This window comes from Megascapheus bottae, chromosome 18 (genome assembly GCF_031878675.1).
Source record: "Megascapheus bottae isolate mThoBot1 chromosome 18, mThoBot2.hap1, whole genome shotgun sequence".
In the NCBI taxonomy this organism is placed as follows: domain Eukaryota; kingdom Metazoa; phylum Chordata; class Mammalia; order Rodentia; family Geomyidae; genus Megascapheus; species Megascapheus bottae.
The window spans coordinates 26,802,179-26,826,814 of record NC_143526.1 but is presented as its reverse complement, the minus strand read 5'-3'; the positions used below and the strand labels follow the sequence as shown (position 1 = coordinate 26,826,814).

The 24,636-nt window shown below is 43.1% G+C and overlaps 2 protein-coding genes across 4 annotated transcripts in view; both read right to left on the bottom strand.

Moving 5' to 3' along the window:
• Window positions 1-23,115, bottom strand: part of Ubox5 (U-box domain containing 5) — a 44,294-nt gene extending 21,179 nt beyond the window's left edge. For all 3 annotated transcript variants that reach the window (XM_090352067.1, XM_090352068.1, XM_090352069.1), the window contains exon 1: window positions 23,026-23,115. The gene's annotated coding sequence lies outside the window, so the exon portion shown is untranslated. The remainder of the gene's footprint in view (window positions 1-23,025) is intronic.
• Fastkd5 (FASTK mitochondrial RNA regulator 5) lies at window positions 10,276-23,115 on the bottom strand. Its single transcript, XM_090352066.1, has 2 exons — window positions 23,026-23,115; window positions 10,276-13,964 (listed from the first exon to the last, which is right to left on the bottom strand). Exon 2 carries the CDS (start codon window positions 13,925-13,927, stop codon window positions 11,480-11,482), a length of 2,448 nt encoding a protein of 815 aa, XP_090208192.1. The 5' UTR covers window positions 13,928-13,964; window positions 23,026-23,115; the 3' UTR covers window positions 10,276-11,479.
• Window positions 23,116-24,636: the final 1,521 nt, after the last annotated feature.

Sequence of the window (24,636 nt, the reverse complement as noted above, 5' to 3'; positions counted from 1 at the left end):
CAGGGCCTGAGCACTGTCCTTGGACTTTCTCAAGGCTAGAGCTCTATCACTTGAGCCTCAGCACCACTTCCGGCTTTTTTCTATGTATGTGGTACTGAGGAATCGAACCCAGGTCTTCATGCATGCTAGGCAAGCACTTTAACCACTAGGCCAAACTCCCGGCCCTAAAATTTTTTACTGTTAAAAAAGGCTAGATCCGGGCCCGGGAGTTTGGCCTAGCGGTTAAAGTGCTTGCCTAGCATGCACAAGGACCCGGGTTCGATTCCTCGGTATCCCACATACACAACCAAGCCGGAAGTGGCAGAGACGAGACACAACCAAGCCGGAAGTGGCAGAGACGAGACTGCAACAAGCGACAGAGAGCGAAAGCAAGCAAGAGGAGCCCAACCGAGTGGTGGTGGCCGGAGCGAGCAGGGCCGGAGCGTGCGGGAGCGTGCGGGAGCGAGAGGGGCCAGAGCGAGAAAGGGCCTGAGCGAGCGGGGCCGGAGCAAGCGGGGCCAGGAGCGTGCGGGAGCGAGCCTGACCGGAGCGAGCGGGGCCGGAGCGAGCGGGGCCAGAAAGAGAAGGGGGCCAAAAAAAAAAATTAATAAATAAATAAAAATAAAAAAGGCTAGCACAGGTCCCTCGTGCTTGTAATACTAGCTATTCAGAAGCCTGAGAGCTGAGAAGCGGGGTGAAAAGCAAGGTAAGGCAGACAAGTCCAAGAGATTCTTTTTTCCAATTAACCAGAAAAAATGTAAGCCAGGTGCTGGTGGCTCTTTACTATAATCCTAGCTACTCAGGACGCTGAGATTGGAGGACTAATAGGCAAGACAATTCTTTTTTTTTTTTTTTGCCAGTCCTGGGCTTGAGCTCAGGGCCTGAGCACTGTCCTTGGACTTTCTCAAGGCTAGAGCTCTACCACTTGAGCCTCAGCACCACTTCTGGCTTTTTTTCTATGTATGTGGTACCAAGGAATTGAACCCGGGTCTTCATGCATGCTAGGCAGGCACTCTACCACTAGGCCAGGCTCCCGGCCCGGCAAGACAATTCTTAAGATTCACCTCCAATAACCACCAGAAAGCTGGAAATGGTGCTGCAGGGACATGCCCAGGGCCTGAGTTCAAGTCCCACAACCAACAAAAAACATAAAAATAAAAATAAAGGGTTGGGAGCCTGGCCTAGAGGTAGAGTGCTTACCTAGCATGCATGAAACCCTGGGTTCGGTTCCTCAGTACCCTATATACAGAGAAAGCTGAGAGTGATGCTGTGGTTCAAGTGGTAGAGTGCCAGCCTTGAAAAAACTAAAGGGCAGTGCCAAGGCCTTGAGTTCAAGCCCCAGGATTGGCAAAAAAAAAAAGAAAAAAGTTCTATTAATATTTTGGAGCAAATCAAGACTTCTATCAGTGATTGCAGAATATAAAGGTTTGGGGGCTGGGAATGTGGCCCAGTAGATTGTTTGCCTAGCATGCATGAAGCCCTGGGTTTGATTCCTTGTTTACCACATAGACAAAAAAAAAAAAAGCCAGACATGATGTGGTGGTTCAAGTGGCAGAGCACTAGCCTTGAGTAAAAGTGCTCAAGGACAGTGCCTAAGCTCTGAGTTCAAGTCCCAGGACTGGCAAAAAAGAAAAGTATATAAAGGTTTGTAATGGAGCTTTCTGGAGATGATACTTAAAATGGGGTGAATGACCTAAACCAATGTTTCTTCAATTTGTAGCTTTTGAAATCAAGTTATGGAATTAAATTAAGAAAGGAATTAAAAACAAGAAAAAAAATAACAAATATCAAAGTGCATAAAGAATGAGCATTAGGTTAGGAAGCTTCTGTTTCAGTTTTGTACAAATAGAGCATGTTGGCCAGGCACGGTGGCTCACGCCTGTGATCCTAGCTACTCAGGAGGCTGAGATCTGAGGATCCAGGTTCAAAGCCAGCCTGGGCACAAAAGAACCTGAGATTCTTATCTCCAATTAACCTCTAGAAAATGGGAAGTGGGGCTTTGCTCAAGGGTAGGATGGTAGCCTTGGGCTGAAGAGCTCAGGGACAGCACCCAAACCCAGAGTTCAAGCCCCATGACCTACCAAAAGGAAAAAAAAAGCATATTTAATCTAGCATGAAATATATTTCCTATTGTTGGTCTTGATTTCTTTTTTAACTTGAGGTCTTGAACTCAGGGCTTGGGAGCTGTCCCTGGACTTTTTAAGGCTAGCGCTCTACCACTTGAGCCACTTCTGGATTTTTTTGTATACATGGTACCAAGGAATGGAACCTAGGGCTTTGTGTATTACTAGGCCACACTCCCAGGCCCATTCTTTTTTTCTTTTTAGTCAGTCATGGGACTTGAACTCTGGGCCTGGGTGCTGTCCCTGAGCTCTTCAGCTCAAGGTTAGTGCCTTACCACTTGAGCCACAGTGCCACTTCTGGTTTTCTAGTGGTCAACTGGAGATAAGTGTCATGGACTTCTATGCCTAGACTAGCTTTGAACTAAGATCCTCAGATTTAAATCTTCTGAGTGGCTAGGCATGAACCATAAGCATCCGCCCAGTCTTGATTTTTAAAAGTATACTCAGATGTCAGGGAAGAATATATAAGAGTAACATTAGAACTATGGACAGGGGCCAGGAATGTGGCCTAAAGTGCTTGCCTAGCAGGCACAATAGCAGGCACAAAGATACTGAGTTCGAGTCTTAGTACCATATACATAGAAAAAGCCAGAAGTGGTGCTGTGGCTCAAGTGGTAGAGCTCTAGCTTTGAGAAAGCCCAAGGACAGTGCTCAGTCCCTGAGTTCAAGCCCCAGGACTGGCAAAATAAAAATAAATAAAACCATGGACAACTGTGCTTGTTCTAGCAGTACAAAGAGTAAAACTGAGACAATATAGAGAAAACTGGCATGAACAATGTGGATACAAGACTGAGCACAGCAGTGATAGATGTCACATCCTAAGCACACATTGGAGAATATATGCTCAACTACAGGATCCTAGAAGGAATAAAAAGAGTCCTACATACAATCAAGTCATAGAAGAGGAGCTGGGCTGTATGATACAAGTTCAGGAAATGCCACTTAAAGGACTGGAAATTTTGTTGTGATGCAGTTTCACTCTTCCCAATCTACTCTCAAAATCATAGGCTCAAATCATAGGCTTTCCACTTGAGCCACAACACCACTTCCAGCTTTTCTACGTATATGGTACCAAGGAATCAAACCCAGGTCTATGTGCATTGCTAGGCAAGCACTCTACCATTAAGCCAAAGTCCGATCCCCAGCATTTATTTACTTTTTTTTGTGGGTCATGGGGCTTGAACTCTGCCTCAGTGCTATCCTTGAGTTTTTCAGCTCAAGGCTACCACCCTACCCCTGAGCCTGGGCATTGTCCCTGAGCTCTTCAGCTCAAGGCTACCACCCTACCCTTGAGCCAAGCCTCACTTCCCATTTTCTAGAGGTTAATTGGAGATAAGAGTCTCAGGTCCTTTTGTGCCCAGCCAGCTTTGAACCTAGATCCTCAGATCTCAGCCTCCTAAGTAGCTAGGATTACAGGCATGAGCCACCACACCTGGCCCCATTATTTTTTTAATTAAATAGAATAGAAAGAAAATATCAGAATGTATCACACATAAGGGTATTATTTTGTAAAACTTTTGCTTCAGTTATGTATATATATAGTGAGAGATATAGATATACTTGTTCGTTTATTTATTTATTCATTTAAGGTTTAGACATAAAAGGCATTTCTAAGGGTTTACAAAAAATATTAAAACCTACTGAACAGCAAGTAGTAGAAAGCTTATAATCAAGGAAGGAAAATGACACTAATGATATCCACCATTAACCTCGTAGATGACAAAAGCAATTCTGAACCACTTAGAAACGATTCATCCTTCAAGGCTCTCTTTCCTTTGGCTAATGTGTTCCCACGACCTCTCTGTACTACAGGTGAGGCTATTTTGCAAATGGCTGCCTGAAGACAGCAAAAATGAGCACCAAGGTACAAACTACTTAGAAATAAATGGGTACTTTCAGTTTGTCCCTTGATATTTTGTCTTTAATTTGAGGGAGGGATAGTCTTCAAAAAGAAAATGGAGGCCGGGAGTTTGGCCTAGTGGTTAAAGTGCTTGCCTAGCATGCATGAAGACCCGGGTTCGATTCCTCGGTACCACATACATAGCAAAAAGCCGGAAGTGGTGCTAAGGCTCAAGTGGTAGAGCTGTAGCCTTGAGAAAGTCCAAGGACAGTGTTCAAGCCCTGAGCCCAAGCCCAGGACTGGCAAAAAAAAAAAAAAAAAGTAAAAAAAAAAAAAAAAAAGAAAATGGATAATTCATATAATGTATTACTAAGCATCTTGCAAGGAGTTCAAGGCTAGTCTCTAATAAATTACTTATATGTTATTTATTTTTGTGTTGGTTGTGGGACTTGAACTCTGGGCCTGGGAGTTGTCCCTGAGCTCCTCAGCTCAAGGCTACCGCCCTATTCCTTGAACCACAGCACCACTTCCAGTTGTCTAGTGGTTACTTGGAGATAAGAATCTCATTTTAGTGCCCAGGCTGGCTTTGAACCTCGATCCTCAGATCTCAGCCTCCTGAGTAGCTAGGATTATAGATGTGAGCCACCACGCCCAGCAATTTGTATTTTAAATAATTAAGCCTTTCTTTTAAGATGACTCTAGGCTCATGTGCCATTATAAGAAACGAGAGATCCCAGGCTGGGAATTTGGCCTAGTGGTAGAGTGCTTGCCTAGCATGCACAAAGACCTGGGTTCAAAAAAAAGCCAGAAGTAGTGCTGTGGCTCAAGTGGTAGAGCTCTAGCCTTGAGAAAAGCCCAAGGTCAGTGCTTAGGCCCTGAGTTCAAGGCCTAGAACTGGCAAAAAAAGAAAAGAAAAAGAAATGAGAGGTCCCACATACTCTACACCATTTTTTCCAATGGTAATGACTACACAACTGTAATATATGACACTAAGAACATGACACTAGTAACAACACATTTGTTTAGTTTCTGTCAGTTTTACACTTATTTGTGTATATGTCTAGAGCTTCTCTACTCAAGTAGCCAGTACTCTGCCAGTCCTGGAGCTTGAACCCAGGGACTGGGGGTTGTACCCTTGGACACTTTTTTTTTTTGGTGGGTCATGGGGCTTGAACTCTGGCTGTCCTTAAGCTCTTCAGCTCAAGGTTACCGCCCAACCCCTGGAGCCACAACCCCACTTCCCCTTTTCTAGTGATTGACTGGAGATGAGTCTCAGGTTCTTTAGTGCTCAGGCTGGCTTTGAACCTTGATCCTCAGATCTCAGCCTCCTGAGTAGCTAGGATTACAGCTATGAGCCACTGGTACCCATTAAGTGCTTCACTACTGAACTATATCTCCTAAATACTTAAAAACAAACAAACTTTTGTCATACTAGCATTTACCACTTAAGCCATGCCTCCAGTCTTTTTTAATTTTTTTCTTTGGTTACTTTTCAGATAAGGTCTTGCTTCTTATCTGGGAGTAAACCCACGTTAGGCTACACCCATACTTCTACATCCAGCTTCCCTCTGTGGAGATGAAGTCTCCAGGGCCTTTCTACTCTGGGCTGTCCTAGAATCACTAGCCTCCCTGTCTTGCCTCCTATATAGCTTAGGATAACAGACATGTGCCAATACACCCAAGTATGTGTTAAGAAAGGGTTTGGGAAAGTTTTCTGCATGGGGCTAGCCTCAAACTATGATGTTCCTGACCTCAGCTCCTCACATACCCTGGATTACAGGTAAGAGCCATTGGTGTCTGGCTTCCCAATTATTAATGAGTGTTTTAATTCTTCATCTCAATTTAAGCCCCATTAAAATCTTCTGCTTATATTGTAAAAAAACCAACCTGAAAGACATTTTTCTTTTCTTTTTTTCCCCCAGTTCCAGGGCTTGAACTCTTGAGCACTTTTTGCTCAAGGCTAGCGCTCTGTTACTTTGAGCCACAGCACCACTTCCAGCTTTTCCTATGTGTGGCACCAAAGAAACAAACCCAGGGCTTCATGTATGCTCGGCAAGCACTCTACCATTAGGCCACACTCCTGGACCAACATATTTCTTTATTTTTTCTTTTTTTTTTTTTTTTTTTTTGGTCATGGGACTTAAAACTCTGGGCCTGGGCATTGTCCCTGAGCTCTTCAGCTCAAGGCTATCACCCTACCCCTTGAGCCACAATGCCACTTTCCGTTTTCTGGTAGTTAATTAGAGATAAGAGTCTCAAAGACTGATTGCCAAGGCTGGCTTTGAATCAGGATCCTCAGCTCTCAGCCTCCTCAGTAGCTAGGATTACAGGCATGAGCCACTGTGCCCAGCTCCAACATATTTTTTTTTATTGCTCATGTCACTTAAATGCTATCTTAACAATAGAAAAATCTTAAGTATAGACAAAGAAAAAGAACACAAAACTTGTAGAACTATTGTCATACAGTGGCACAGACCTGTAATCTCAGCACTAGGAAAGTGAAGCAGGAGGAATTAAGAGGGTACCCTGTGCTATATGGTAAGACCCTATCTCAAAAAAAAGGAGAAAAAAATAACACAAAGGGCTGAGCATAGTGGCATACGTATAATATCAGCTACTTGAAAGATGGAGATAGGGAAGAAACCTGGCATAAGATCTTAGCTGAATAACTAAAAACATAAAGCACAGGGATATGGTTCAAGTGGAACAGTGCAAATAAGACCTGAATTCAATCTCCAAACACACACACACACACACACACACACACACACACACACGCACACGCACACGCACACGCACGCACAGTGTGGATGTAGTACCTGCCTAGCAAAGCCCTAGGTTTGAGCTTCAAACAACAAAAATGAAACAAATAAATCACATCTATAGATATAATATACAAGCACTTTCTGAGGCAATGGTATATATTCACAAATTTAAATACTAGATGTAAACACCAGATTAGTGAGCTATGTTGAGCTGAGTAGTTTAAATACCTGGACTGGTTCTGAAGTCTCAGGATGGTATCAGGGAGGACTACACAATCTCCATCCATTGGTTACTTTTTATAGCTGGAAGTCCCTACAGGTCTTTATGTTCCGATGGAAACATACCTTTCTCCTCTACCTTCCTGTACTTGGGCTCAGGAAAGGGAACAGAAAGAAAGGGTCAGAAAGGGATCCAGAAGTAGTGACCAACTATACTGATCTACTCAGGACTGAGAGATTTCTTAGAACATTGGACTTTCAAGTGGTAAAACTGGGAAAGTCCTGTGCCAACTGGGATGAATTGGTTACCCAGATCAAAGGTACTTCCTAGAGCTTGAAACAAACTTTGCTGATGCTGTTGAGGTCAAATCCTGGAGGTGGGGGACATGTGGAAGGATAATTTGGAGAATAAGGTGACCATGACACTTTCTGAACACGAAATCATCCATTTTCCTTAGGCCTACAAAGAAGCTGCCATAACAGACTTATACAATCTGATACTGATTCTCACAAAAAAAAATATAATGGAAAGCAATTCTGGCAGATACACATATTTTAAAGACTGGGCTCAAACAGGTTATAGAGGGGGAAAAAAAGATTACCTGTCAAATCAGAGAAAAGCATTTAACCTCAAAGAGTAGGTGGAATACCAATATGGTGAGCAATTTAAAAAAATTGAACATTTCAGCTTTTAAAAACACATAATACTTCTTATAATTTCTAAATTGACTTACCTGTCCACCCATGAAAAATGTGTAACTTATGCATTTTTTTCTTAAGAGCTGGTTAAAATGAAGACAGCTGCTCCCAGCCTATCTTTATCAGTGAAAGGTGTACAAAAAAGACAAATAAGCATAGGTTCAAAAGAAGATTGTAATTTTGTAAGTTGTACAGGGAAGTCATACTTCAATGGTTTAATGTGTTGAAGTTTAAGGTACCAGGCACAAGTGGACAGTTTTGTTTTTGCAGTGCTAAGAATCAAACCCAGGACGTTGAATATGCTAGACAAGCACCTTATACAATGAGCTATATCTCCAGCCCATGAACAAACATTTCACTTTTTTTTTTTTGGCCAGTCCTAGGACTTGAATTTGGCGCCCGAGCTCTCTCCTTGAACTTTTTCAAGGGTAGAGCTCTACTGCCACTTGAGCCACAGCACCACTTCCAGCTTTTTCTAGTATGTGGTACTGAGGAATTGAACACAGGTCTTCATGCATACTAGGCAAGCAATGCCACTAGGCCAAACTCTGGGCCTCACAAAGCTTTTACTCTTAAGAAACCCAAAGGTAAGAGCTAGGCACCAGTGCCTCATACATATAATTCTAGCTACTTAGGAGGCTGAGGATCATGGTTTGAAGTCAGCCTGGGCTGAAAAGTATGAGCTTTAGCTAGACTAGAAATGTAGCATAGTGGTGGAGTGCTTGTCTAGCATGTATAAAGCCCTGGGTTCCATTCCTCAGTACAGAAAACAGCTAGAAATAGCACTGTGGCTCAAGTGGTAGAGTTCTAGCCCTGAGCAATAGAAGCACAGGGACAGTGCTCGGGTCCTAAGTTCAAGTCCCAGTACTAGCACCACAAAAAGAAAAAAGGCAGGAGTGCTGGCATAAATGTATAATCCCAACATTCACATGGCTGGGCAGGGCCATCAAAAGTTCAAGATCAGCTTGAGCTACACAGTGAGTCTGTCTCAGATAAAAAAAAAAAAGGAAAAAAATAGGTAATAAGTAAACACATAAGATTAAAACAAGACATAGGCAAACATCCATTTTTCTTCTAAAAAAAAAAAAAAAGCTTAGTCAAGATCTATAACTTAGGGCCAGGAGTTTGGCCTACTGGTAGAGTGCTTGCCCAGTATGCACAAAAACCCAGGTCCTAAAGTTCAAGCCTCACAACCCAAGAAAAACAAACAAAACTTCTAATAAATACATTGTTAGTTTTGATACTGGTCTTTGACAATCAAAAATCAAGGGAAGCTGAGCACTAGTGACTCACATTGCAATTATAGCAACTCAGGTAGCTGAGATCTGCAATCATAAAGCAGCCTGGGTGGACAAATTGATGAGCCTGAGATGCTTTTTCTCCAATTTACCAGCAAAAAGCTGGAACTTGAGGTATAGCTCAAGTGGCTGAATTGCTACCTTGGAATTCAAGTCCCAGTACTGGCACTAAATAAATTTTGTTTTTTTTTTTTTGTTGGTCTCTGGGCCTGGGCTTTGTCCCTGAATTCTTCAGCTCAAGGCTACTGCCCTATCTTTTGGCCTGGACATTGGCCTAGAGCCCTTCAGCTCAAGGCTACCACACTACCCCTTGAGCCACAGCACCACTTCTGGTTTTCTGGTGATTAACTGGAGAGAAGAGTCTCACGGGCTTTATAGTGCCTGGGATGGCTTTGAACTGCGATTCTCAGATCTCAGCCTCCTGAGTAGCTAGGATTACAAGCTGAGCCACCACGCCCAGCTCCATGAGATTCTTATTTTCAATTAACTATCAAAAAGCTTTAAGTGGAATTGTGACTCAAGTAGCAGAACGCTAGCTTTGTGTGTGAAAGCAGATAGTGCCCAGGCACTGAGTTCAAGCCCCAGGACTGGCACTAAACTATAAACAAATAAATAAGGAAGAATGAGCAGCAAAGGACAGTCAACTTAATGTAAACTAGAATTTAGATAATCAGGGGCCAAGAGTTTGGCCTAGGGTTAGAGTGCTTGCCTAGCATGCACAAAGATCCCAGTTCAATTCCTCAGTACCACATAAATAGAAAATGCTAGAAGTGGTAGCCGGGTCAAGTGGTAGAGTGGTAACCTTGAGAAAACCCAAGGATAGTGCTCAGCCCCTGAGCTCAAGCCCAGGACTGGAGGAGGAAGAGGAGGAGGAGGAGGAGGATTTAGATAGTCAGTTTAGAGGATGTAAAAAAATGCAAAAATGAGGGACTAGGAGCATATCCTAGTAGTAGCGTGCTGGCCTAGCATGCATGAAACCTTAGGTTCGATTTCTCAGTACCACATACTCAGAAAAAGCTGGAGATAGCACTGTGAAAGTGTCCAAGGACAGTGCCCAGGTCGAGTTCAAGCCCCAGGACTGGCAAAAAAAAAAAAAAAAAAGAAGAAGAAGAAAAGAAAGAAAAAGCACAAATAAAGGAAAATCCTGAAATGTAAGTGAAGTTTAGAGATTTTTTTTTTTGAGATTCTTACCTGACACAAAGTATAGGACAATTTTTTAAATTGGTTTTAGATGGGCTCGAAATAACTATGAGAGAATGACAGTAAACAGAAAAAGGGAAATTAAATAGGACTTAATGGACCACTGGATATTTTAAGATTTTCTTTTTATTTACCAAAAATAAACTTATAAACTAGCCACAATTTACTACTGTTAAGGATTACAAATAATTCACAGTAACGTACTTTAGCATTAATCTGACACAGAAATTGTAAGGTTTTTTTTTATTATTATTATCAAGCTTACATTCTAGCTTTTGTATTGGCAATACAGGTTGAATATTCTTTATCTAAAAATGCTTGGCAACAGAAATATTGCACATTTCAGGCTGTTTTAGATTTGAGATTATTTTCATAGGTTGCCATCTGGTTTTCCTTAATCCAAAATCCTGAAAATTCAAAATATTCTGAAATCACATAAAAAAGAAAAAGAGAGAGGAATGGGAGGGAAGAAGAAAGAAAAAGAACAAACCTACATAGGCTGATGCTACCCTACCTAGCCAGCTCATGCCTACCATCCCAACTACTCAGGAGTTGGAGTGTAGAACTATGGTCCAATCAAGACCAGCCTGGGTGGAAACCTATCAAAATCAATAAGCTGGATCTGGCGGTATAAACCCTATGGTCCCAGCAACTTAGAAGGCTATAGGTAGGAGGTGGTTTGAGACTAGCACTGCACAAACGCATGTGTGTGCGCACACGCATGCACACACACGCACACACACACACACACACACACACACACACAATTAATCCCTATCTAAAAAATAGTTAAAAGTAAAAAACCACTGGGTACAGACAGATGGCCCATACCTATAATCCTACTTACTCAGGAGGCTGAGAACTGAGGATCATGATTCAAAGCTAGCAAAGACAGACAAATTCAAGAAATTCTTATCTCCAAAACCAGCAAAAAGTTCAAGGCCTCATTTTGGCATGCTACATGCATGTACACATGTAAAAAATAAAACAAAAAGAACAAGAAACATTGGATAAATGGCTCAAATAATAGAGCATGTGCAGAGCCAACATGATGCTTGAGTTCAAAACTCCAGTATTGGAACTGGTACTGTGGCTCAAATGATAAGAGAGCTAGCTAGTCTTGAGGAAAAAAAGTTCAGGGACAGCACTCAGGCCCAGAGTTCAAGCCCCAAGACCTACAACAAAATGAAACAAAACAGCACCTACAGTGAAAACTCCAGTATTGCCAACAATGAAACAAAGTTTCAGATTTTGGAGCACTTGTGATCTTTTATTTTTGGATTAAGGATGCTCAATCTATATCTGGTAAGGTATATACCTACTGCATTTATGGGTACAAATGCCTCTGGGAGCACTTCAGAGAGCACTAGAGAATACTTTCTCGTGAAGATATGCCAGCTTCTCTAAGCGAGTTCGTTTCAATAGTGGGAACCACTCCCAGTAGGATAACTCTACCACACGATACCCAAGCCGAATCAGCTGCCGCCTCTTCATATTGTGCAGTCCAAGCAGATCCCTGGAACCATAACAATACTGGTTTCTGTTTGTCAACTGAATGGCTAGTTTCACTACTGGAGTCTCTATCTGGACTGGGGGACAAGGACCAGCCATCTCCATAGTCCCCAATTTATCTACTACATTGCAATGGGCACCCTCTGCGGTAATAGCTCCTTTGTTATCTAACACCATGAGCTGCTGGCTAGTCTCTGACTCAGTTTTCCCCTTGAAATAACCTCTTGGTTTCCCTTTTAGCAACTGATTAATCAAGTCATCTGTAAGGCTAACTCCCACACGCTTAAGCCTTTTGGCTGCATCTTCAGTTGGTATGGCATCTCTGTTAAGTGGTAATGGCTTCATGTTAGCATAAAGATGGACTTCTATGTCAGAGGATCGAGTATGAGGCAATATCATATGGTGCATGAGGTACTCAGGGCCACCCAATATGGTCTCAAGTAAACTGAAAGCTTCTAGAAATTCAGGTTTTGAAGTCATATCCTTCCTTGCTAAATTCCATAACTTTGCAGATGCCTCTTTCTGAAGATAAGAGCTAAGACGATTGCCTCTATAATCTGGACACTCAGTGCCAACTATACCATCAAGAGTATATAGTTCTTTACTGAGTTCAAACTTAGTTCTCTCCTGGGCCAATCTGACAAATGCTGGACTCAGAGCAAAGTTGATCAACTCTTTTGGAAAGTACTCTGAAAACGCCAGACCCAGCAGGCAAGTGAGCAGGTGTTCAGGGTATTGGTTGAATTCAGGCATCTTTCTGTGCACCTCATTTATCAGACTGGAATAAAATTCCTCGGTGTTGGGTGGCTTGTAATTCAGAGTTCCAAATGACCACAGAATCTTGGCAACATCTTTACTTCGACAATGTGTTACCCGAGGAGGCAAAGAGGCAGCTACTGCATTCATGACTCTTTCATCCAGGAAGCGTAAAGCTGAGCAGGACAGTGTCAGGTGCATGACGCCTTGCACCCCTAGGGAAGGAATTCGCTGAGGAGCAATCTCTCCAAATTGCTTCATGAAATTTACATGATCTACATGAGTGAAACGGAACATTTTAAGAATATGCACTAAGGCATGATTACTCAGATGCTTCATGTCAGCACAAGCCATGTCTCCAATTTTTCGCATGACAAATTCAGACAGACTACTGTTTGACTTAAAGAAACCCAAACAGATTGTGCCAACCTCCTCTAAATTGATCAGATCTATGTATTTAACAATCAGTGATTCTAGTTTTTGCATTAGGTCTTGTGGTACTTCACGACTTTCACCTATAATATAAATTAAGTGAATCAGTTGGGACAAGGATAGATCTTTCCAGTGCAAATTAAGGTAACTGAAAAAAATATTTAAAAATCGAGGTACTTTGCGGCCCAAGTATCGCCAAAGATCAGCTACCAAGAGAAGCTCATCTAAACTCATCTTCCACACTTGACGGCAAAATCTGGTTTCATACACATCTAGAATTGAATGGGAGCGAGGAATTCCTAAACCAATAAAGGCTTTCAAAATACGAATCAAATCTTCTGTATGGAAGAGCTGTATGTTCTTTATACTCAGCTGGCAGAGCAATGCAAAGCTGGCTCTGGGCAGCAAGCCAGGATGCTGATCAGCAGGCAAAGTGCTCAGTTTACAGAAGTAATCAACAATGACTTCAGGCTGAAGGCTATTTTGATAGACTGTGACTTTGTGCAAAATCAGTTCACCGTCTGAAACAGACAGGGGCTGAGAAGTCTCAGATCTGGTATAGCTGTGAATCTGGTACTCTGGCCTTAGCTGCAGGAAAACCCGGATGTCTTCTAAGGTATCAAAAACTTCTACATCCTCTTCATCAACCCTCATGGCACGGGGTGAGCCTGGCTTCAACATGCTGGTATTGGAGATAGAAGCCTTGCTGAATTCCAAATTCAGGAGAGAACTGCTGGTTATAAGACCTCTCTGAGAAGAGGCTATACTAGCAATGTTCTTAACTTTTCTGGCAACATAGTGGGGGCTATGTTGCTCTGGAAGGTATAGTCCCCCTTGCCGTGTGCTGCCGCCCATATTCCAATAAGCCATACTTTGGTTTGCACAGTAGGCAAAAGGTCTGCAAAATACTTTGCATTTTACAGGTTTTAACAACTTGAGAGTAGCTGCCATTCGGATGTGAGTACTGATCTTTCTGGCAGGCAGAGCACAATCCTCATAGGTCTGATGAGCCAGTTTCTTGTCTACATGGTGCTTGATTAGAGCTGGACAGTGAGGTGTTCCACATAAACTGCCTGGACATCTTCGGAATACCACAAAAGCCATGGATGACAAATGACTGGGCCAGAATTGGTGCCAGATACTGAAAAAAGGGTAGATGAAGAATAAATGGCTTCCACCTATCACAATACTACAACTTACAAGAAATAGATTCAAACTACACTGCTGTCCACACAAAGAAGTTCAATGCTAGTGAGCATGTATCAAAGATAAATTATTTCCTTGCTTTATAAAGGCACAGGAAAACCCCAAGCCCAGGAGTGTCTAGACTCCTGCTTGACCCAGACTACTCTGTTGTAGGAAAGAAGCAGTAAGAGTCAAGTTGCTTGCTAATACTCAGTAGGAATGAAAAAGGAAGATTTTCAAAGAAGGTTAGAAAAAGAGTGAGAAATTCATTTCATCTCTTTAACAGCAAAAAAAAAAGTTTATACTTGGAGAATAAGGTATTTATAAAACCTGCTATTCTAATATCACAAAGGAAAGTGGGATTTGGTAGTTAGTTTTAATCAATTCTACCAACAGTGACACTCCTACCTCCCTAGGTTTTTTCCTTCTCTCCTTCCTTCCTTCCCTCCCTTCCTTCTTTCTCCTTCCCACCCTCCCCTCATCAGTTGTGGGGCTTGAACTCAGGGTCTAGGCACTGTTCCTTAAGCACTTTTGCTCAAGGCTAGTGCTCTACCACTTTGAGCCACAGTGCTACTTCCAATTTTCTGGTGGTTCGTTTGAGGCAAGAGTCTCATGGGACTTTTCTGCCTGGTCTGGCTTTGAACCATGATCTTCAGATTTTAGTTTCCTAAAGAGCTAGGATTACAGCAGTGCCCAGCTTTGTTTTGTTTTGTCTTGTGCCTGTACTAGGGCTTGAACTAAGGGTCGCATGCTCTTGCTTAACTTTTTTACTCAAGGCTGGCACTACCACTTGAGCCATGCCTCCACTTCTAGCTTTTGCTGGTTAGTTGGAAATAAGAGTCTCCTGGATTTGGCTTCAAGCCACAATCCTTAGATATCAGCCTCTTGAATAACTAGGACTATTTGCAAAAACCATTAGTGCCTGGATTACATTTGACCTTTTTTTTTTTTTGGTGGATCATAGGGCTTGAACTCTGGGCCTGAGTACTGTCCCTAAGCTCTTCAACTCAAGGCTACCCCTGGGCCTGGAGGTTGCTCCTGATCTCTTCAGCTCAAAGTTACCACCCTACCCCTGGAGCCACAGCCCCACTTCCCCTTTTCTAGTGATTAACTGGAGATAAGAGTCTCAGGTTCTTTAGAGCCGGGCTGGTTTTGAACCTCCATCCTCAGATCTCAGCCTCCTGAGTAGTTAGGATTACAGGCATGAGCCACTGTGCCTGGCTACATTTGATTCTTTATTGTGACCTACGAATCAATCTTACCAAGTTTCAACCCGTGTATCAGGTGCCACAGATGTGGAGTCAGCAAACGACACCTCAGGGCTCAAATCTAATCCTACATCTAATATGTATTCAAAGGTTTATCACAACCTACCCATAGTTTAAATTGACTTTCCTGTCATTAAAGCAGAATTAACTGTCAAAGACTGTATTTATGCAAGTATATACTATATAGCCCTGTATAGAAAAGGTTCACAGCTTTCTGCCATAGACCATTAATTGGGTAGTTAAATAGTTAATTTTTGAGATGCTAGGGCTAAAGTCCAAGGCCTTACATACGCTGTCTACTCCTAAGCCATATCCTGGGCCCCTATTAGTTGATTTTTATGAATGTGGAGAGCCAATATCTACATTCAAACAACATTAGGATTCCAGTGCCAGTGGATCATGCCTTAATCCTACTCAGAAGGCTAAGATCTGAGGATCCTGGTTCAAAGCCAGCTTGGACAGTAAAGTTTATGAAATTCCTATCTCTAATTAACCACCAGAAAACTGGAAGTGGCACTGTGGCTCAAAGTGATAAAGTACTAAAAGCTGGGGGACAGCACCCAGGCCCTGAGTTCAAGTCCCATGATCAGGGAAGGAAAAAAAAAAGGAAGCTAGTACTGAAATGATTTTATTTTTCTTCGATATTTAGATGATACTTAAAGATTCACATGCCTTGGGCTGAGGGTATAGCTTAGTGGTAGTGTGCTTAACATGCATGAGACTCTGGACTCAGTGCCATAAAAACAAAAAACAGATGTATATGTCTCAAAATAGTCACTAAAACTCTCAATATTATAACACAGGCTTGATGGCAATACAAGAGAAGTAACAGAATGTTCCAGAAGACAGAACAAGGCTTTTAACAAGACCTGCTTTGCAACCTATAACCTACATTTAGTCCATTTAGAGTATAAACTGTTCAAGTCTATCTTAGACACTAGCTATTAAGAAATAACTTTTTCCCTTGGTTCGGGGTTTTGAATTCAGGGTCTTTTTTTAAAAATATTTTTTATTGTAATTAATAGAAGAGTTAAATTATATTCGCCAGATAGAAAGTGCATTACTTCATGAACATTGCTAACCTTTCTCATGTTTTTGTCCCCATTTCCCTCCCCTCACCCCCTGAATCCAGGGTCTTGCACATGCTAGGTAACCGCTTTAATATTTCCCTTACTTTCTTACCTCTTTTTTTTTTTTCCCCCTAAACTAGCCTGGAATTCCTGATCCTCTTGTCCATGTTTCAAGCAGCTAAAATTACAGGCATGTACCACTACACCAAAACTGAGAAATAACGTTTTTGGGTTTTTTTGGTCGGTCATAGGATTTGAACTCTAGGCCTGGGCATTGTCCCTGAGCTCTTCAGTTCAAGGCTAGTGTTCTACCACTTGAGCCATAGACCTACTTCTGGTTTTCTAGTGGTTAAGTAGAGATGAGTCTCACAGACTAGGTAACAGCATAGCAAGCACAAGGCCCTAAGTGCAAACTTTATTAGTGGGGGTGGGGTGGGGAGGGAGGAAGAAGAGTCCTAAAGTTTGTTATACAGAAGTCAAAAGATACAAAACTCCGAAGTCAAGCCAGGCATAAACAGCTGACATCTGAAATTCTAGCTACTCAGGAGGCTGAGATCTGAGTATTGTGATTCAAAGCCAGCTCAGGCAAGAAAGATCCTGAGAATGTTATCCCCAATAAAGTATCAAAAAGCTGGAAAAGGAGTTGTGGCTCAAGTGGTAGAGCTTTAGCCTTGAGCAAAAGAAGCTCAGGGACAGTGCCCAGGTTCTGAGTTCAAGACCCTGGACTAGTACAAAAAAAAGTTAGAAATCAATAAATATCAAAAAGGCAGGAGAATTGGCTGCACCTGTGGTTCTAGCCACTTGGGAAGCTAAGGCGGGAAAATAACTTGCACATAGGTATTGAAGACCAGCTGGGGAAACATAGTGATCCTCTCTAAAAAGAAAAGAAGGGCCTGGAGTTTGGCCTAGTGGTAAGAGTACTTGCCTACAATGCACAAAGTCCTGGGTTTGATTTCTCGGTAGCACATACGCAGAAAAAGCTGAAAGTGGCCCAGGACTGGCAAAAAAAAAAAAAAAAAGAGGGGCTGGGGGCGGCCTAGTGTTCTTGCCTACAAAGCACAAAGTCCTAGGTTTGATTCCTCGGGAGCACATACGCAGACAAAGCTGAAAGTGGTGCTATAGCTCAAGTAGTAGAGCAATAAATAGCCTTGAGAGAGCCCAAGGAGAGTGCCCAGGCCCTGAGTTCAAGCCCCAGGACTGGCAAGGAAGGAAGGAAGGAAGGGAAGGGAGGGCGGGCAGGCAAGACAAATATATTATGTGAAAGCAGCTGCTCTATTGCTATTATGAAATTAAGAGAGAAGCTGGATGCTGGGGGCTCAGGCCTGTAATCCTAGCTACTCTGAAGGCTGAGATCTGAGGATCAGAATTCAAAGCCAGCCCGGGCACTAAAGACAGTGAGACTCCAATCTCCAGTTAACCACTAGAAAACCGGAAGTGGCACTGTTGCTCAAGGGGTAAGGCGGTAGTCTTGAGCTGAACAGCTCAGGGACAGCACCCAGGCTGAGTCTATGCCCCATGACCAACATACAAAAAAAAAAAAAAAAGGGCCGGGAGTTTGGCCTAATGGTTAAAGTGCTTGCCTAGCATGCATGAAGACCCGGGTTCGATTCCTCGGTACCATATACATAGAAAAAAGTCGGAAGTGGTGCTGAGGCTCAAGTGGTAGAGCCTTGAGAAAGTCTAAGCACAGTGCTCAGGCCCTGAGCTCAAGCCCAGGACTGGCAAAAAAAAAAAAAAAGAAAGAAAGAAAGAAAGAAATGGAGAAACGTTTTCTATTTAAAATTTCCTTTACTCATGTTGTTATAACAGTAAATCAAATTCTAAAATAGAGAAATGTAAAAAGAAACAGATTAATAGATGAAAATATTGAGAAACAAAAATGGAGGAAAAAAAGGAACTAATACTATTATAAGCTCTACTGGTAGTTTAAATCATAAAAATGTGCAACTTAGGGGCCAGGAGTTTGGCCAACTGGTTGGAGTACTTGCCTGAAGACCCAGGTTTAATTCCTCAGTACCATATACATAGAAAAAGAGCCAAAAGTGGTGCTATAGTTCAAGTGATAGAGCTGCAGCCCTGAGAAAGCCCAAGGACAGTGTTTAAGCCCTGAGTTCAAGGCCCAGGACCAGCAAAAAAAAAGAAAAGAAAAGAAAAGAAAAAGCCAGAAATGATTCTGTGGCTCAAGTGGCAGAGCACTAAGTCTTGAGAAAACCCAAGGACAGTGCTCAGGCCCCAGAGTTCAAGCTCCAGGACTAGCAAAAAAAAAAAAAAAAAAAAAAAAAAAAGAAAAGAAAAGAAAAGAAAAAGCCAGAAATGATGCTGTAGCTCAAGTGGCAGAGCACTAAGCCTTGAGAAAACCCAAGGACAGTGCTCAGGCCCCCGAGTTCAAGTCCCAGGACTACCAAAAAAAAAAAAAAGTGCAACTTAAATAAAAATTAAACTTACAAAATGCATGGGCTAACAAGAAATTAGGTATTCTTCAAAAAGACAATGAAATAACTTTTTATAAATATAAGGAAATATGGGAAATTTATACTGTAAGAACTTCCTACAGAACTTTATAGATGCCCAGTAACAGAAATGAAGAGTGACAAGGAATCTCTGAGGTACAAAATTGCAATTGTAGCCACTTACTTTTTCACCAGGCAACTTTTTTTTTGACTCTCTCTCTCTCTCTCTCTCTCTCTCTCTCTCTCTCTCTCTCTATATATATATATATATATATATATATATATATTGTAATTAATAAAAGGGTTACATGATATTTGCCAGATAGAAGGTGCATTAATTCACATACATTGATACCCTTTCACATGTCTTGGTACCCATTACCCTCCCCCCACCCACCACCAACTCCCCGTATTTCACCAGGCAACTTTTGGAGTTATACTAAATACTGCAACAACACATACATTGTGTTCTAAAGTATGAGCGCTGTAGATGTTAGGTATTAAGCCAGGCAAGGTGGCTCATGCCTGTAAATCCTAGTCACTCAGGAGGCTGAGATCTGAGCATTGCGGTTCAAAGCCAGCCTGGGCACTAAAGATCCTGAGACTATCTCCAATTGAGCTGAAGAGCTCAAGGACAACACCCAGGCCCAGGGATAGGGCGGTAGCCTTGAGCTGAAAAGTTCAGGGATAGGGCCCAAGCCCAGAGTCCAAGTCCCACACCCAACTAAAAAAAAAAAAAAAAAAAAAAAAAAAGGTCTTGAGTACTGTGGGGGAAAAGATAGAAAGAGAAACAGTAGGGTAGGAAACTAGGATAAAAAGCATTATAAAGGAATGGAGGTGGGGTCTGCCACCCAGGTAGAACACACCTGAGACAAAGTTGGAGCTGTGGCCTAGTGGTAACGTGCTCGCCTAGCATGCACAAAACCGTGGGTTCAATTCCCCGGAACCACATACACAGAAAAAGCTGGAAGTTGTACTTTGGCTCAAGTGACAGAGTGCTAGCCTTGAGAAAAAAAAAAAGGGTCCAAGGACAGCACCCAGGCCCTGAGTTCAAGCCCCAGGACTGGCTTAAAAAAAAAAAAAAGAATTGCAAAGAGGCTGGGTGGGGTGACTCATTCCTGTAATCCTAGTTACTCAGGAGGCTGAGATCTGAGGATCCAGGTTCAAAGCCAGCCTGAGCATAGAAGTCCAAGAGATTCTTATCCCCAATTAACCTGCCAGAAAACTAGAAATGTTGCTGTGGCTCAAGGAGTAGGGCAGTAGCCTTGAGCTGAGAAGCTCACAGACAGCACCCAGGCCCAGAGTTCAAGTCCCACAACAGACAAAAACAATAATAACAATAATAATTGCAAAGAATCCATTAGCTCAAAAGAGAGACTATGAGATGTTCTAAGTTCTGTTAAGTCTGGGTTCTTTTTCACTAAAAACTCAAAGATATCTGATGTCATTGCACAAAGCTCCTTTTTTAGTTTGAGTGCCCCCAACTGCATTCTCCTTCCCAGCTCCACCTTAGCATGCACGAATCCCTCAGTACCACGTACACAGAAAATGCCAGAAGTGGTGCTGTTGTTCAAGTGGTAACCCTGAGAAGGCCCAAGGACAGTGCTGAGACCCTGAGTTCAAGCCCCAGAACTGGCAAAAACAAAGAAAGAAAAAAAGAAAGAGTCCTACTGAATCAGCATATATTCTCAAAACAGACTGGCATTTCCAAAAAGCACTGCCAACCACCCTGACTGACATTATTCATAAAAATAGGGAATTTACCTTTCTACTTTCCAGGTACAGGTCAGTGCAAGTTCAAATAACTTCATTTTAAACGAGTCCAGAAAGATAGAGGAGAGCAGGGCAGAGGAAGGTAGTCCTGCTAACTGTAGATTAAGTATATAACACCCTCAGAATATATGATTTCTAGGTACCAAAGCTTTGTCTGTCTCCCCCAACTCTTTTCTCCTTCCTTCTCTTCCAGTGTTGAGACTCAAACCTAGAGTCTCACACATGCTAGGAAAGATCACTGAGTTACATACCTAACTTTCTCTAGGAGCTGAAGTGTCTCACAGAAAGACGCTTAGCTGTCATCAAAGATATTAACTGGCTAGGCTCTCCGTTTCCACATTAGGTACAGAGCATACCAGAGAGGTATACTAGTATTAGGAAGGTTAACCACACACGTAAAAGTGTTTAGTCAAAGTGTCATCTACAGAGCTAAGCTAAACCAGAATCAAATCTAGGAAATCATTCTCTTTTATTTGTTCTGGTTTCAGTGCTTATAGGAAAGAAAATAGCCCAAACATCTGTTAAACTTTGTCAGAACACACATTCTTCTCCTTTCCTTCTAAGACTCTGCTGTTCCTTTACCAGGATGGTAACAGGATGTGGGTAGGTATGAAGCCTAAAAGATGACTTGTTAGAGTAACTTATTTCAAAGTGTTTCCTAAGATCCTGGATCTGGAAAACCTCTCATATCAAACAGAGTGTTGGCTGGGAATGTGGATTCGTGGTAGAGTGCATGCCTAATATGCATGAAGCCCTGTGTTAGAGTCCTCAGTACCACATAAACAGAAAAACCCAGAAGCAGCAAGTGTAGCCATGAGCACAGAGAGGCTCAAGGGCAGATTCCAGGCCCTGAGTTCAAGCCCCAGTACCAGCAAACAATAATAAATTAATTAATTAATTAAAATAAAACAAAACAGAGTCTTCCTGGCCCATGTAAATGAGATTACTAGAAGCATGACAAAAACCTAGTATATGCACAGAGTCACAAGAAAAAATTCTCAAATAAAAGGTTCCCATAACTATTACTGTTAGCCCACTAAGCCTGTGGTTTTACTTGCTTTTTTAGTGTGCAAGATTGTTTAGCATATTATTTCAGACACGCCAAGGAGGAATTTCAGAATGCTCTGATATCATATTTGGTTTATTTATGTGATAAAAGACAAGTTTTTTGCTGGGAACCAGAAAAATAAACCAGTAAAAAAGGAAGAGAAAAATTTTACTAACAAATAACAACAGTCCTGCATAACTGCCAAAGACCTCACTTTTTTGGCTGCATGAAGCAACAGTCATTAGATTTTATTTTCATCTTTTAGGTGGTCGCAAATCATAAAGGACTTTTCCAATGTGATCCACAGCAATGAGGTACAGACCTAGCTCTCCAAAGGGAGCTGTTCTTAACTGTTCACACTATACCCAAAGAGCAGAAAACGTGACTGGAGTTCGAGACACTAATCATCATTGATGCGAAAGCATTTGGCTATGAGCTCTACAGGACAAGACATTGCCCAGGGTCGACAGTGAGTGAGCAATGACGTTCCTCCAGGGAAGGACCTATGAAGGATGGGACGCTTTAACAAAGCTCCCTGTGTCAGCAAAAAGCTGCACTGGGGAAAAAAAAAGGGGGGGAAGGGGAGAGGCGTGGGAGGAGAAAAAGGAACCATTACCCAAGGGGACTGAGATCTGAGGACGATGGCTCTAAATCAGTAGAATGGTTCATAAGACTCTTATCTCCAATTAATCACCAAAAAGCTGAAAAAAAAAAAAAACAGAAGTGTGGCTCAAGTGGCAGAGAACCAGCCTTCAACGAAAAGGTTGACGGCACCCAGGCCCTGAGTTCAAGTCCCAGTACCAGAATGCACACACACACAAAGTCTGTAGGTCCGGAAGCGTGGCCCAGTGGTAGAGTGCTTGCCTGGCATGCACGAAGCCCTGGGTTCGATCCGCCGGAACCACATACACAGAAAAAGCCGGAAAGTGCCCAGGCCCTGAGTTCAAGTTCAAGCCCCAGGACTGGCGGGTTTGTAACCTTCCCTCATTTATTGTAGACTCACCTGGTCCCAGATACTAAACCAAGTACAGCAGAGTTTGGAAACAACAGCACCTCAAGCCCTACCCCGGAGCGGCTGAATCAGAAATGTCCGAGGACCCGTGTGCACAAAAGGATTCAAGTGTGCTGAGAGCGAAGATCTCGCTACGTCCTCACAAGGGGGAGACACGACAGTTACCATCTTCACTTACAACGGGGCAGGGTCCGGTCAGGTCGCAGGACTCCGGGGTGGCGAGGGTGACCGCGGCACTCCCAGGGCAGCGCCGGCTGGGACGCGCTGCCCAGGGCCTCGGCGCGCGCAAGGCCGGCACGCACCAGGAAGGCCGGAGGTTCAGCCCCAGGCCGGGCCGGTGGGTCGCCAGGACAGGAAGCGGCCGCCCCGATCTCCTCCCCAGCCACTGTCACTCACCTGAGCCAGGCCGAGGCGGCGCTGCAATACCAGACCCGGGACCCCTCCGGTTGAGGAGACACGACCGCTCCTCATACACCGCCGGGCTCCTCAGCATCACTTCCGGCCGGCTGGCCGCTACTTCCGTCTGCTACGCGAGGGACGGGTGCTTAAGAGGCTCAAAAGCCTCTACCGCGTTTTCAAGGACCAAGTCCACCCGAAGGCGTGAACAAACACGCTAGGTCAGCCACGGCCTGCAGAAGGAAACATAGTACCCTGAGTGGGTCACCCTAGAAGTAACTGAGCAGCGTAGATACAGGTTAGAAACTGGGCATCAGGGTTTTATGACTTTGGGGAACTCACTTTTTTTTTTTTTTTTTTTAAGCCAGTCGTGGGGCTTGAACTCAGGGCCTGGGCACTGTCCTCAAACTTTCTCAAGGCTAGAGCTCTACCACCTGAGCCACAGCACCACTTCCAGCTTTTGCTGTGTATGTGGTACTGAGGAAGCGAATCAAGGCTTCATGCATGCTAGGGAAACACTCTACCACTCTGTAAACTCTTAAAACTCAGTTTCTCAGCTATACAGTGAGTACAGTGAGGATTATAATGCATTTGTAATAGAGATATATCTATAAAGTGCTCTTAGGAGAATTAGTGATGGATGGGCCAGACTGTTTGGAAATAATGGTTGTGGGTAGCTTTGGGGATCCTAGGAAAGAGACTTTGCCGAATCTCTACAGTAATCAGAAGGCCCCAAGCCAGACCCCAGTGGCCTGTAATCTTAATCTTAGCTACTCAAAAAGCTAAGATCTGAGGATAGGAGTTTGAAGCTAGCCCTACCAGAAAAGGATTCTTCTCTACACATGCACGCACGCATGCATACACAGAGAGAGAGAGAGTGCTATTAAGTGGTACAACAGCTGTGTTATGAGTAGTAGAGAGCTTGCCCTGAGTAAAGCTCAGAGATAGCACACAGGCCCTGAATTCAAACACCAGAAAGCTGGCAGGGTGGGGGAGCGCAGTAAGGTGAGAAGAAGGGAAAGCCCAGCTTCTATTGCCATACCTGAGGGTACTTGAAAGCTGCTGATCAGAGTCTTCATAACCTGCCATCTGGTCAAAGGCATGTAGGGGTGGGGGGAGACCCAAGAATGTTCCCTTCAGATACCATTTTGTCAAAAAATATATAGAGAGGACAAGGCCAGGCCAAGGTGAGCATCCAGCATCCCAACTGCTAAACTCTGTAGCAGGCAGTTTGCCTGGCACCCCAGACCACTGATGCTACAGTTTGAGAGGGTCTCTCAATAGGTCAGTCTAGGGAACTCTTGCAGTTGCTAATTGCAAGTCTCTCTCTGAAGCAGGAGACAACAGAAAGCACATTCCTAGGATAGGAGCCATGATTGTTTGCCAAACACTCAATTTCCCAGTCTCCCTTGAAGTAGGAGCATATGACTCAGTTCTGACCAATAAGATTAAAAGGAAGGATGTTGACAGGATTATGGGAAAGCTTTTACTTGCCTGATGAAGTGGTGTAAACCAATTCCTTCACAAGATAGAAGCCACCTTGTGGCAAGGAGGAAACAAGTTAGAATGGGATAGTAAGTCTATTTGGTTCCACAATGAAACAACCTCTTT

What these genes read in the sequence shown, in the direction of transcription:
- Fastkd5 (XM_090352066.1), bottom strand. Translation starts at nt 13,927, where the DNA reads ATGGCTTTTGTGGTATTCCGAAGATGTCCAGGCAGTTTATGTGGAACA.